At 56.7% G+C, this 13,816-nt stretch overlaps 1 protein-coding gene across 1 annotated transcript; it reads right to left on the bottom strand.

Annotated features, from left to right (window-relative positions):
• Nucleotides 1–646: 646 nt before the first annotated feature.
• On the bottom strand, nt 647–13,742 carry SLC39A14 (solute carrier family 39 (zinc transporter), member 14). Its single transcript, XM_014962138.1, has 10 exons — nt 13,687–13,742; nt 10,500–10,572; nt 9,433–9,708; nt 9,144–9,330; nt 5,907–6,076; nt 5,167–5,289; nt 4,892–5,077; nt 4,416–4,623; nt 3,005–3,189; nt 647–1,821 (listed from the first exon to the last, which is right to left on the bottom strand). Exons 3-10 carry the CDS (start codon nt 9,691–9,693, stop codon nt 1,675–1,677), a joined length of 1,467 nt encoding a protein of 488 aa, XP_014817624.1. The 5' UTR covers nt 9,694–9,708; nt 10,500–10,572; nt 13,687–13,742; the 3' UTR covers nt 647–1,674.
• Nucleotides 13,743–13,816: the final 74 nt, after the last annotated feature.

Below are 13,816 nucleotides of genomic sequence, written 5' to 3'. Positions count from 1 at the left end.
TCTCAACAGAGGGCAGAGACCTACAGACTTGGGGACAACTGAGAGGAACATCATCCAGCTGGTACCTAAGGCAAATGAGGAACTGCAGTGAGGTGCTGGCAACCAGGGATCAATCCAGGGATGGCACTGAGCCTGCCAAGGGCTGAGGTCTCCCATCTCTCTTGGATGGGCCAGAAAATGATGCCAGCACATCCTCCAACCGGGGGTGGAAAGGAAGGTGTGGAAGCCCCAGCTCCAGCCCCTGAGGTGGCAGGATGGCTGTCACCCTGTCACACACACCCGTGGCCACCCACACGGGCACAGGAGGATGCTCTGTGACAAGCCACCCCTGGCACGTCCACCAAAGCACTTCTCAAAGCACCTTCATCCCCATCCAGTGTCATACCCACGAGGGTATAAGTCACCTAAAATCAGTGTGGCCACAAACTCACTGCTACCAGGGGCAGGATAAGGTTTGGGGGTGGACGAGGGGGGACAACAGGGGGAACCTCAAGCGACACGGGTGGGGTGGGCAACATTATCAATATGATAATTAGTCAATTCACCTAGTGAATCTGGGGAAAGCCAGCCCAGAAGCAGAGCTGTGAAGTGCCTCATCACACCCTTTCTCTGGCTACTCCCTAAGGCTGGGAACACACAACCTAAATTTTTTTTTTTTTTTTCTTTTTTCTTCTTTTTCTTAAAAATAGCCCCCCACCCCACCCTGAACCTCAGCAACTCAGCAGCATCAGTGTTTTAAAAACCGGTGTCTGTCCCCAGGTGTCGACGTGAGCTTGGTCACAGTGTAAGGACCGATTCCCAGGCTGGGGAGCCTGTGGCTGGGCAGAAATTTGCCATCCTGGCTCTGTCCTTGGGCCCTTCTCACCAGCATCACCCCACAGCTGCCCTCACAGAAGGAAAAGGGGTTTTTTTTAACCCCTCTATACAGCAACAGGGAATTAAGGGAGGTGAGGGCATCCTCACGCATCAGTCCGACCACACGAGGTGCGGTTTGGTGTCCTCTGCTCCGAGCGCCGACGCCCAGAATGTGCTTTAAAATTAAAAATAAATCGAATTCTCTTCACCCTGCACTTCCCAGGGCATCGTCTGGGCTGCCGAGGCAGAAAGGGAGCAAAACCAGTGGTGGCTCCGGAGAAACACTTCTGAAGACAGCAAGGATGATGCTGGAATCATGAGCTGTGGCTCCTCGAGCCTCCTCTTCCTCAGCAGCCCGAGGGTAACTCCGAGAAGGGTCTGTCCCAGTCTGTCCCCGTCACAAACCCCCCGAAAAGGGGTGAGGAGAGCGTCACATCCCATCAAAAGGGAGGGGAGGCAACACAGCGAGAGGAGTTCCCATCTCCCAACTCCGTCCTTCCCAGGAGACATGAGGAGAGAAGGGATATGACACTGGGAAAAGATTCTCTGGTCAGTTCAGGTCCCACAGCAACAGGGGATGAAGCTCCCCCTCAGCCTTCAACCAAAAGAAAATGAAGTCTGTGGAACAGCTTTAAAAACAAATGCCTCTTCTTCTGTACTGTGAAGTCAGTGCCCGCACAAGGTACCGTCGTTTGCTTTGCAGCAGGAAAAGGAAATTAAAAAAAAAACAAAAACAAAACAAAACCCCTTCCCCCCCAAAAAAAAATAAAACCCCAAACCCCTGGAAAAACTGGTCCAGGGCTGTGAGTCGGGCTGGTCCTACCCGATCTGGATCTGGCCAGAGTACATGGTGAGCAGCACCATGATGGTGAAGCCCGTCAGCAGCCCCGCGTTCTGGATGGCGAAGGTGATGAGGGCGCTGCCGTTCTGCTCGTCCTCCCGGCTCACCTCGTTCATTTCGGGGAACTGCAAGGGAAGAGAGTGTGAAATCGGGGCTCAGTGACCAGACTGGCTTCATCCTTCCCAGCCCTGCCTGCTGCTTCCCACCCCATGTCATCACAGAGTCATGAAATGGCTTGGGTTGGAAGAGACCTTAAAGACCATCTCATTCCAAACCCTTTCCATGGGCAGGGACACCTCCCACCAGCCCAGGTTGCTCCAAGCCCCCTCCAACCTGCCCTTGAACCCCTCCAGAGATGGAGCAGCCACAGCTTCTTGGGGCAACCTGGGCCAGGCTCTCACCACCCTCCCACCAAAGAGTTTCCTCCCAATATCTCAATCTCCCCTCCTCGTTGAAGCCATCACCCCTCATCCTATCACTACCTGCCCTTGTAAGAAGTCCCCCAGACCTGGCAGCAGCCCACAGAGCCCCCCCACCCTGTGCTGCAGCACCCAGGGATCACCCCATCTCCTGCCAGCCTGGTCCCATCCCAAACATCAGCTCCAGCAGCACCACAAGCAGGAGCACATCTCAGCCCCTGGCACTGCCTTGAGCCCAGACACGCTGCAGGAGACACAGCAGCACCTTCACAGAGGGGTTTGGGTTGGAAGGGACCTTAAAGACCATCTCATTCCAAACCCTTTCCCTGGGCAGGGACACCTCCCACCAGCCCAGGTTGCTCCAAGCCCCCTCCAACCTGCCCTTCAACCCCTCCAGGGATGGGGCAGCCACAGCTTCTTGGGGCAACCTGGGCCAGGCTCTCACCACCCTCCACCAAAGAAGTTCTTCCCCACATCTCAGCTCCATCTCCCCTCTTCCAGGGTCAAACTCTTCCCCCTTGTCCCCTCCCTCATCACGAGTCCCTCCCCAGCTTTCCTGGAGCCCCTTGAGGGACTGGAAGGGGCTCTGAGGTCTTCATGGAGCCTTCTCTTCTCCAGGTTGAACCCCTCCAACTCTCAGCCTGCAAACCCATCCTGGCAAGTATTTGCCACCCATCCCAGGGCTCTCAGCCAGGTCACCATCCCAGGCAAAGCAAAGACGAACACAGGACACTACAGACAACATCTTCGTTGGTCAGGGGGACAGAGCAAACACTCCCCTGTGCTCTCCACGCCTGACTTGCCCCCGGGCTCTTCCTCCAGGCCAAAAAACCCCTAACAAAGTCCCAACTATACACCCCAGTAGCCCCTCCCAAGGCTCAGCATTTACCATGTCGGCCAGCGCGATGTAGAGAAACATCCCTCCGGCCAGAGCGAAGATCCAGTTGGCAGAGAAGTGGCTCCCAGCCACAATCCCAAAAGCCAAGCCCACGTAGCAGCAGCAGGCAGAGATGAAGTTGAAGAAGAGGGCTTGGCGGATGGTCATCCCGGCGTTCAGCAGGATGACAAAGTCCCCTGCGGGAGAAGAGGACGGGGAGGATGAAGAGGGAGGAGGAAGATCCAGTTGGCAGAGAAGTGGCTCCCAGCCACAATCCCAAAAGCCAAGCCCACGTAGCAGCAGCAGGCAGAGATGAAGTTGAAGAAGAGGGCTTGGCGGATGGTCATCCCGGCGTTCAGCAGGATGACAAAGTCCCCTGTGGGAGAAGAGGACCACGAGGATGAAGAGGGAGGAGGATGAAGAGGGAGGAGGCTGAAGAATGGGCACAGCCCCAAGGTGCTCATACCCATCCCCTGCTTTTGCCCGAGGTCAAGTGTGGGCTCCCCGTGGCCACTGGCGCCAAGCACTAGCCACACCAGCCCCTCCCTGCCAGCTCTTGGCCCTGCCTGTGCATAAATGTGGACATTTAAACCCAAACCGCTGCCCGCCTCCCCCCTCCCAAACCAAGGAGCTGTTGGGTTGCTTTTTATTTTTCTTCAGATGCCTCCATCTAAATTTAAATCTCAGACATCATATTACCTCGTTATTTTTAGAGCGGCGATTACTCAGTGCAGTTTACAGCCTCGCCTTTCCCTTTCCATCACAGAATCATAGAATTGTCTAGGTTGGAAGGGACCTTAAAGATCATCTAGTCCAACCATCAACCTAACTCTGACCAAAAAAAATAAATAAGAAATAAGCAATTAAAAAAACCCACTAAACCATATTCCTGAGGACCACGTCAACCCATCATTACTCTGTTTATTCCCCCCCCCAAAAAAATCACCTTTTTCTCTCGAGAAATAACGAGCGGGACCCGGCAGGTTTAGCCTTAAAGAGGGGGCAGATCACAGAATCACAGAATCTTCTAGGTTGGAAGGGACCTTAAAGATCATCTTGTCCAACCGTCAACCCGACTGACAAAAATAGACACCCACACAACAAACAAGGAGCATCATCACTAAACCAGACCTCCCAGCACCACATCAACCCGTCTTTTGAACACCTCCAGGGATGGGGCCTCAACCACCTCCCTGGGCAGCCCATTCCAAGGGCTGAGAACCCTTTCAGGGAAAAAATTGTTCCTAATATCCAGCCTGAACCTCCCCTGGTGCAACTTGAGGCCATTTCCTCTCGTCCTGTCGCCTGTGACTTGAGAAAAGAGACCGACCCCCATCTCTCTACACCCTCCTTTCAGGGAGTTGGAGAGAGCAAGATCCCAGAGCTTTTGTGGCATCTTTTTTCCCCCCAAGGACTGACGTACCCAGCTCGTGGGGGAACTCCTCGCAGAGGATGGCCACCGAAGTGCTGATCCCTTGGAAGACAGAGACGGTGAAGGAGGCCCCAATGGCCAAGCCGTCGATGAAGTTGTGGAGGCCATCACTCAGGGTGATCATCCACGCCAGGGTGCCGATGTCCGAGTACCTCACCTCCTTCAGCCAGTAACACGCGCTCTGCGAGGCCTGTAGATCCTGCCACGGCACCCCAAAAACGGGGGCTCAGCACCCAGATAACCTTGGCAGTATGGGGGGGGGTCACCTCTCCTTCCACCACCCAGGAGAACCCACCCCAACATGCAAAAAACCCACATGAGGCTCGACCTGAGACATTTGCTTTCCACCACCCACGGAGGATTTTATCAGGGAGGTGCAATTGGCTTCAAAACTGCCCTTTTTTATTAACAGACTGGTTTTTTTTAGCACATCCCCACCCCATAACCCCATGGAGGGAGGCACTAACCTGGACGGAAAGGGATCCCACCACAACCTTCTCATCCCCAGAGGGGGTCTTGCACTCCAGCTCGCTGGTTATGTGGGGGATCATGTGGTCCAGGTCCCCGTTCTGCAGCTTCTCGGTGACCCCATCCTCCTGGTCCTTCTTGGAGGGCAGAGCCTCGGGGCCGTAGTGGCTGTGCCCATGGTGATGCTGTAGGACAGGGAGGGGACATTCAGAGGTGTCACCCACCCTGGCCATTTCTGTCATTTGCCACCCACTCAGCCCTTCCTCGGCCTCACCTGGTCCTTCTGCTTCAGGAGCATCTTCAAGACCTTCTCCGTGAAGAAGAAGAGGTAGAAGCCCCCGAACACCACGGCGGATTTGGAAACGTAATAATCTTCTTGAGGGTTGAATCCAAACGCCTGCAGGCAAAAAGGGGGACAAGTGACAGGACAGAAGGACAGACTCTGACAATGTCCTTCGTCTGCCTTCACCCTGGCACCTCGGGGGCAACGCTGCCACTTTTTGACCTCTCTCTACGCAGCGGCTGCTTTGGGGGCAGGCTCAGAAAATGCCTTGGAGCACCTTTAATCTCCTTCTCACCCCCAGCCCAGCCGGCTCTGCCCCCCAGGGCATCGGATCCACCACCCCACAGTGGGGCAGGGATGCTAAAAGCAGGCTTAGAAAACCTCTTTCGGCAGAAAGGTGACCTTCCCGCGGGGCTGGAAAGGGCAATAAAATAACATTTTGGTCAGTTAGGTTGACGGTTGGCCAAGATGATCTTTTAAGGTCCCTTCCAACCTGGAAGATTCTGTGATTTCTCTGCTTGAAGCAGAGCAGAGCTCTCCCTGGAGCCATTCCCTTCCCAAAGAGGGGTGAAACACCAGCTCCATCCATGATCCTGAGGGCTTCCAGCTTCTGTACCTCAATCTCAGCTCCCCTACAACGCTGCCTTCCCCTTCTCCAGCCCAAAGAGAGAGAAAAACAGCCCCCCAAGAGAGAGAAAAGGACAGACCCCCCCACCCCATCCTCATCCTACCTCGGGGATGAGCTGGAAGAGGGCGTTGGAGTAGAGAGTTCCAATCGCCAGAGCTATGAAGTAGAGGAGCAGCCGCTTGTAAAAGGTCTTCTTCATGAAGGGCACCACGCTGGCTCCCACCAGCGAGCAGAGGGAGATGACGGTGACGCAGAGGAACCCGTAACCCCAAACTGCGGTGGGTGCCCCCAAAAAAACCCACCCCGGGGCGGTGGTGGTGGTGGTGGTGGTGGGGGGGGAATGGGATGAGGGGAAGTTGATGATCAACGTAGGGAAGGGGAGGGAAGGGAAGGAATCCACACCAAGAGGAGGGAGGGAAAGAGAGAGAGGGAGGGGAGAGAAGAGGACATTAATTAGTGATTGCTTGTTCATCTGGCATTGGTTTGAGAGGGAGGAACCTGGTGCTGAGGGGCTCTAGGAACGGCAATTTGGGAAGGGTCGGAGGAGCACCCCACCACGGAGCTTACCCCAGAGAAGATTTGGAGCAAGCAGCCATTTTAGCTCTTTTTAGCTCTCTTTTCTCTCTTTTTAGCTCTCTTTTGCTCTCTTTTCTCTCTTTTTAGCTCTCTTTTCTCTCTTTTTAGACAGAGCTGAGTTTTGGGAGCCAGGCCATTTCGGAACCAGCACCCCAGCTTTACTCTGAGCCCCCGCAGGACATCAGGCAGCCGTTCCAGTGCCACCGAGCACCAAGGACCCCCCCCGAGCATCTCGTACGCTCCATCCTCACCCCACGGCCCAGAGAGATGCAGCCACATCCCCAAAAATCACACTGGGATGCTCCGGCCGGCGGCGAGGATGGAGCCTACGTAAGGCATTTCGGTTCCTGGCAGATCAGGAAATAGAGGCGCTTGGTTTTTTTTATGTTTGGCAAATAAATAAATAAAATAAAATCACAGTTCTGGAGTTGAAAAACAGCCTTGATAAAACATGTAGGAGGAATTTTCTGCCTGAGAACGGAGCAGGTAACGTCGAGGGGTAAATCCCAGCGGCAGCAAAGGGTGCTCTGCTCAGAGGGAAGGTCACACCTTAAATGCAGAGTTTTAAGGAGCTTGGATTCAGCTCGTCTCCTCCCCAGGAGGTGGGGAAGGGCTCTGGGAAGCAGAGTTTGTGGGGAGACAGAAGCATCCCTGGAAGTGTTCAAGGCCAGGCTGGATGTGGCCTTGAGCAACCTGCTCTAGTGGGAGGTGGCCCTGCCCATGGCAGGGGGTTGGAACTCGATGATCTTTGAGGTCCCTTCCAACCCAAACCATTCTATGACTCTATATTTCAGAGGTGTCTGATCTCACCCAAACCATTCTATGATTCTATATTTCAGAGGTGTCCGATCTGAGAGCGTGTGGCTGTACTCATTCAACTCCAGAAGTGTGCAATTACAACACAATTAGTGTGGCTGTACTCATTCAACTCCAGAAGTGCACAATTACAACACAATTAATTATTTGCGACGTATCCGTCGGGCCCATCAGAGCACCAGGAAACCTCACGTAAGCAATAAATCCTTGCGAGAACATTGGTGTTGTAAACCAGAGGAGGGGGGTGGAGTAAGCAATAAATCCTTGCGAGAACATTGGTCTTATAAACCAGAGGAGGGGCGGGCGGAAAAAAAAGGGCAATTAAAACATTCGTAAAAGCTGACTAAACGGGGAGGAAGCTGGTGCTTCTCCGGGCTGTTCTGTGTGGTTTTACACGGTTGTTCAGCCTGGAGAAGAGGAGGCTCCGGGGAGACCTAATAGCAGCCTTCCAGTACCTGAAGGGGCCTACAGGAAGGCTGGGGAGAGCCTGTTTAGAAAGGCCTGCAGTGACAGGACGAGGGGCAATGGCTTCAAGCTGGAGGGGAACAGATTTAGACTGGAGATGAGGAGAGGGTTCTTCACTGGGAGGGTGGTGGAGCACTGGGACAGGTTGCCCAGGGAGGTGGTTGAGGCCCCATCCCTGGAGATATTCAAGGAGAGGCTCGACGAGGCCCTGGGCAACCTGGTCTAGTTGGGGGTGTCCCTGCTGACTGCGGGGGGGTCGGACTAGATGGCCTTTGGAGGTCCCTTCCAGCCTGGGCAATTCTATGATTTTATGATTCTATATTTTCTCCGCCTCGCAGGATTTTCCATCCAGCATCACAGCCGGGCAGCACATCCCTCCGAGGGAGAAAATCCCCAGAAACAGCCCATGGAGTGGGAGCAAACAGCTTCTCCCAGAGCCTTCCCACACCTCAAACTTGGCCAGCAGCCTCGCAAGGACCATCAGGGCTGGAAGGACATGACCTCCCCGTGTTGCCTGCACGCTCCGGGGGGTTTCCTGGTGCTCGGAGAGGGGGAGGTGAGAAAAGCCCTGCAGAGGAGCCCCTTTGAGACAAGCCCTCAGCCTCGGGTGATGGAGGGATCGGTTCGATTTGGTGAGGGGTTGGAGGCAGAAGAGGAGGCCCAGAGAGCTGCCCTTGGAGATGGGGAAGAGAGGCAGGGACTTTTCTACCGCACCTCTGGGATGAGCTGGAAGAGCGCGTTAGAGAGCAGCGTGCCGATGGAGAGGGCGATGAAAAACGTGAGGACCCGGCTGAAAAAGGCTTTCTGGGTACACGGCACGATGAAGACTCCGAGCAGGGAGGCCACGTTAATCATTGACACACTGAGAAAACCAAAGCCCCACACTGCGGAACGAGAAGAAACGAGGGCCAGACATTACCGAGGCTCTCGGCGCGGGGAGATTGGGGAGGGATCCCCCCAAAACATCCCGGATCCGGGCAGGTGGAAAAAGGTTGGCTCAGGGTCTCTACAGCCCAACGCTGGGGCTGGAGCATCTCCCTTTGCTCCGGATGCTTCAACTCTGACATTGACCATCATTTTTCTTGCAGGGCAGGTGGAAAAGAAGCCAGTGGGTTACTTGGAAGAGGTTTTTCCAAGCCAACCCTGGCCTTGTGGGGTGGGAAAAGCCAGTGCTGTGCTCAGGGCAACTGATCCAAGACCTTGGGCATTGTCAGGACACAGAAGCCTGGAATTTTATTTGCCTGGAGGCCCGTGGAGCCACCCCCTCCCACCCACAGGGATTCACAGCAAGATCCCCATCATCCAGCTATCCCTCCGACCTGCAAGATCGGGGCAAAGCCACGCTGTGAGCTCAAACCACATGGAGAAAAACCCACCAGGACTGCCTCCTCTCCTCTCTGCAGCTCTTCTGCAGGTCCTGGGGTGCCTCATGTCCCCCCAGACTCCATGCCCAGTGCTCATGCCCCCCCGGTTCCTTGCTTACCTTCGGCTGAACTGGGTCTGCTCTCCTCTGTTTGCTCATTTTCCTCGTTTTCCAGGTTTTCGGAGGCGCACGCCCTGGACTCCAGCTGCTGCAGGATGGTGGGGCAAAACTCCTTGAACTCTCTGTGCCCCACAGCAGAACCCTCACTCAAGTTGTGGATGGCAAAAAGCTCGACGGAGCTGAAGCACTGGGGAAGGGAAAAGACAGAAGACACGTGCCTTTGAGACCCAACCCCTACAGTTCTGCAAAGAGGATTTGGGGGGTCCCCAGAGCCCCCCCAGAGCCTTACCCGGGAGAGGTTCACCCTCTGTTGTGACCCCTGGGAGATGTTGGCGTGTCCCACTCCCACGTCCAGGCGGTTCAGCAGGACCTTGAGCTGCTTCAGGCTGAGGGTTTGGCTCTCGCCGTATCGCTGGAGGAGATCCTGGAGGAAGGAGGCTGCCGAGAGCCCCGGTGCCCTGGGATTCCTGCCTGCCCAGATCCGGGGGCAGGGAAGAAGGCAGAGCAGCAGGAACAGGCAGCAGCCCCGGGGGACTGTGCTGGGAATCATGGTGTCTCAGGGATGCTGGAAAAAAAAAAAGCCACACGTTGCCATCAGCTTTAGCATCCCTGGTGGCTCCAATCACCGCTCTTCCACCCCACAGCTTCCTCACCTTGAGTGCTGTGTCCAGTTTTGGGCCCCCTACCATAAAAAAGACATTGAGGGGCTGGAGCGGGTCCAGAGAAGGGTGACAAAGCTGGTGAGGGGTCTGGAGAATAAGTCTGATGAGGAGAGGCTGAGGGAGCTGGGGGTGTTCAGCCTGGAGAAGAGGAGGCTGAGGGGAGACCTTATTGCTCTCTCCAACTCCCTGAAAGGAGGGGGTAGAGAGATGGGGGTCGGTCTCTTTTCTCAAGTCCCAGGCGACAGGACGAGAGGAAATGGCCTCAAGTTGCCCCAGGGGAGGTTCAGGCTGGATATTAGGAAAAATTTTGTCACTGAAAGGGTTCTCAGCCCTTGGAATGGGCTGCCCAGGGAGGGGGTTGAGGCCCCATCCCTGGAGGTGTTCAAAAGACGGGTTGATGTGGTGCTGGGAGGTCTGGTTTAGTGATGATGCTCCTTGTTTGTTGTGTGGGTGTTTATTTTTGTCAGAGTTAGGTTGACGGTTGGACAAGATGATCTTTAAGGTCCCTTCCAACCTAGAAGATTCTGTGATCAGGAGATGGCAGATATCTTCAGGGAGCCCCAAACCTGGGGGGGACACAGCTTTGTGCAGCGCTGAGAGCACCCAGATCACAAAGAGGGGGGATTCGACATCTTTTCAACGAGCAAAATCAAGATCAGTCACTTCTTCTCCACCCACCAAGGACCCCACTCACCTCAGCCCTGTGCCAAGGGGTGCCAGGACACGGCTCCCGGGGGCTCTCCAGCTCCACAAGCACCTGGGGATCCCTGGGGAAGAGCAGCCAGAGGTTGGAAAACAGGCAGGAGGATGGAAGGGCTGTGATGAGGATCCTGCTTCTCCACCAACAGCACAACCAGCAAACCCCAGTGTGGTGAATCCCAACACTGGCTGCTGGATTCGACTCTCCAGAGGGTAAAGAAGCCACACACCAGCCCCCCAACCCTGCCACGTCAGGTCCCCCTGGTGCCACCAAGGCTGGGACACACACCCCTTGGGGACAGCTGCCAACACACAGCAGCGTTGGGAAAACACAGGAGCCCAGAAGAGGTGGCCCCTTTTCCTGAGGTTATATTTTAACCCCGGTAATAACAATAACATCCAGCGACTGTAGATGCCTTTATAGTATTTGCTTAGAATCAATCCTTGCCCTTTTCCCTTCCTTTCATGTAGGCCAGGAATCGATAAAAGCGGGGTGACAGAGGGCACGGGGAGCCACCAGCCTGCGTGGGGTGCAAAGGAAAGGGGTTCAGAGCCAGGGTGGGAGGGAGGAGGAGCACGACCCGCACGTCCAACCTTGGGCAGCACCCAAGAGGTTGGAGCAAGGCCCGGGCTGCCTTCCTGGAAAAGCTTCATCCCGAAGGTGGACGGCAAATTTGGAATTTGCAAAGACAAACAGAGAAGAATTCTCGTTAGCTGCCCTCTCCCTGCACCCAGCAGCAGCCGTTGTCCCCCCCTTCCCACCCCCGGTGGTTTTGGGGACACGCTCGCTGCCTTCGTGGTTTCCCGGTTCCTGCCCCGTTGGGGATGGGGTTTCCATCATCCAGCCCTGGCACGGGACCCACCACCCTGGCACACCCCCTCCCTTTCCCCTCATCCCGTGGCTGACGGCTTCCAGATTTCGGTCTCTTCCAAAAAAAAGACATTTTTGAAGCCCGGCCAACTAATTGTTCTGAAAATAACCTTGAGCAGGGTTTACCAGGCATGGTTCTGCCCGAGGTGGCCCAGGCCAAGCCTGGCAGGACCCCGTTGCCCCTCTAGGACCCCTGTTCATCCTCCAGGACCCCTGTTCATCCTCCAGGACCCCCCCTTCTCCCTCCAGGACCCCCCCATTCCTGCAGGTTTTACAAGCTTAGCACCACTTTGTGAGCTTTGTTCTCCAGGAAAGGCAAAGGCCTTGGAGGTTTTAGCTTCCTCCTGCCAGGGCTTAACTGGGATGCTTTGCTTTTAACCCCTTCTCCTCCCAAATCAGGGGGGGTGCCAAAGGGGCTCCACCTGCTCGGGGTAGGGGGGTACTAGAAGAACCTCAAGGAACCTCTGGCTCTTCAGCAACCCTCAGGGCACCTTCCTCTTCCTCCCCTCCCCAAACCCACCCTTCCAGATGGCTTCTCAACACCCCAAGAGGAACAACTAGCCCCAGGTGGCCCACGTGGGACCATCTGGGGTGGGCCAGTGATTATCACAGGGTAAACACAGGGGCTGGCAACCGGCCCAGGGTGGCCAAAGGCAGTGCCACCACATCCCAGGACGGGGACACGTTGGCTGCTTTTCCCCCTCCCCGTTCCAGTTGAGTGGTCCCCCCACATCCCTTGGCCTCGCCGGCGGCCATCCCGTTATCACCAGCCCGTGCCAAGGCATGCAGCCTCTCACCAGTGCCCAAAAATAACCTTCCCCCCCCTCCTCCCCAGGTTTCTCCCCCCCCAAAAAACCGGGCAGAGCCGGGCAGAGCCAGGGTGGAAAACCCGGACCTCAACTTTTCCCCAGCTGGCAAACAAAAAAAGGCAGGAAGCAGTTTGAACTTGGAATTGCCGTTTTAGGGAAGAAACGAGGTGGGAGAATCACCCCTCGGGGGAAAAAAAGGCTCAAAAAGGATGAACCCAGAGATCTTGGACCCCCCCAAATCTAACAGGGAGCCCCCCAAATCTAACAGGGAGCCCCCCAAATCTAACAGGGAGCCCTGAGTGAGGCAGGAGGGTGCCTGCACCCCCAAAACCCCTCCATCCTGGGGGTGCAGGGAACACCTTGGGGGATACAAACCCCTCCCCATCGCTGGCTGAGTGGGGACCCCCCCGTAACCCCCCCTCTACCTTCAAGGGCGTCCTCTTGTTGGCCACGGGACCCGCTGGGGTGGCCCCGGGGAGCCACGTCCCACCTCCTGACCTATTTTATCTCGGTTTTCTCTGCGTTGGGACGGGGCAGAGGGAACAAACCTCCAGTCACGGGGAGGGGACGACCCACGGGACGATGCCAGCTGGAGAAAAAAGGGGCAAGGGGGATCCCCCCCCCCAAAAAAACCCCTCCAGGTCTGCACCCCAACCTCTCACTGGGTTGCAGCCAGCCAGCCCCACCTCCTTTCCGGAGGAAAATCCTTTGCTCCACGTGTCCGGAGGCGAAGGCAGGACCTGCCCACGGGCAGGGGGGGTTTCCATGCCCCCTGGCACGTCCGCACCCCCTTGGGACGGCACCTCGTCCCCCCTTTTGCCCCCCCAAACTGCCTCCTTAGCCCCTAATTTCCACCCTTGTCCCCCTTTTGCCCCCCCAAACTGCCTCCTTAGCCCCTAATTTCCCCAGACCCCATAGCCAGGTCCCCCCACCCCACAGATGGTGGTTTCCAACCCACAGACGGGTCCTTAGCCCCATAGAATGGCTCCTTTGCCCCACAGACGGGTCCTTTGCCCCATAGAAGGGGTCCCTTGCCCCATAGAAGGGGGGTCCTCTGACCCACAGACGGCTTCTCTGCCCCACAGTCGGTTCCTCCACCCCATAGCAGGGTCCTCCACCCCACAGTCGGGTCCTCCACCCCATAGCCGGGTCTTCCACCCCACAGCCGATTCCTCCACCCCACAGCCGATTCCTCCACCCCACAGCCGGCTCCTCCGCCCCATAGCCGGCTCCTCCGCCCCATAGCCCACCGCTGCCCGCACCCTCCCCTATCCCCAGGCCCTATGGCGAACCCCATAGCTTCCCCCAGGCCCTATGGCGGGTCCCTGAATCCCTATCCTCCTCCTCCTCATCTTCATCCCCATCCCCGTTCCCATCCCGGGGCTCGGGGCCCGCCCCAGCCCGGTCCCCCGCCGCCCTCCAACCGGTCCCCCGGCCCCACAGCCGGTTCCCTGCCCGTTCCCCATCATTCCCCATCCCATCCCGTCCCATCCCGGCCCTACCTCCCGCCGCCACCGCCGTCGCCGCCCGGTCCCGCTCCCGGTGCCCGCTCCCGGTCCCGCAGGGCGCAGGCTCGGCCGGCTCACGGGGAGCGCTCCCATTGGTCGGTGTCACCGTTTGGCCCGCCCACCG

Source organism: Calidris pugnax, unplaced genomic scaffold, assembly GCF_001431845.1.
Source record: "Calidris pugnax isolate Ruff unplaced genomic scaffold, ASM143184v1 scaffold658, whole genome shotgun sequence".
Lineage (NCBI taxonomy): Eukaryota > Metazoa > Chordata > Aves > Charadriiformes > Scolopacidae > Calidris > Calidris pugnax.
Note: the sequence above shows the minus strand (reverse complement) of the source record. Positions and strands in the feature narration are given on the sequence as shown.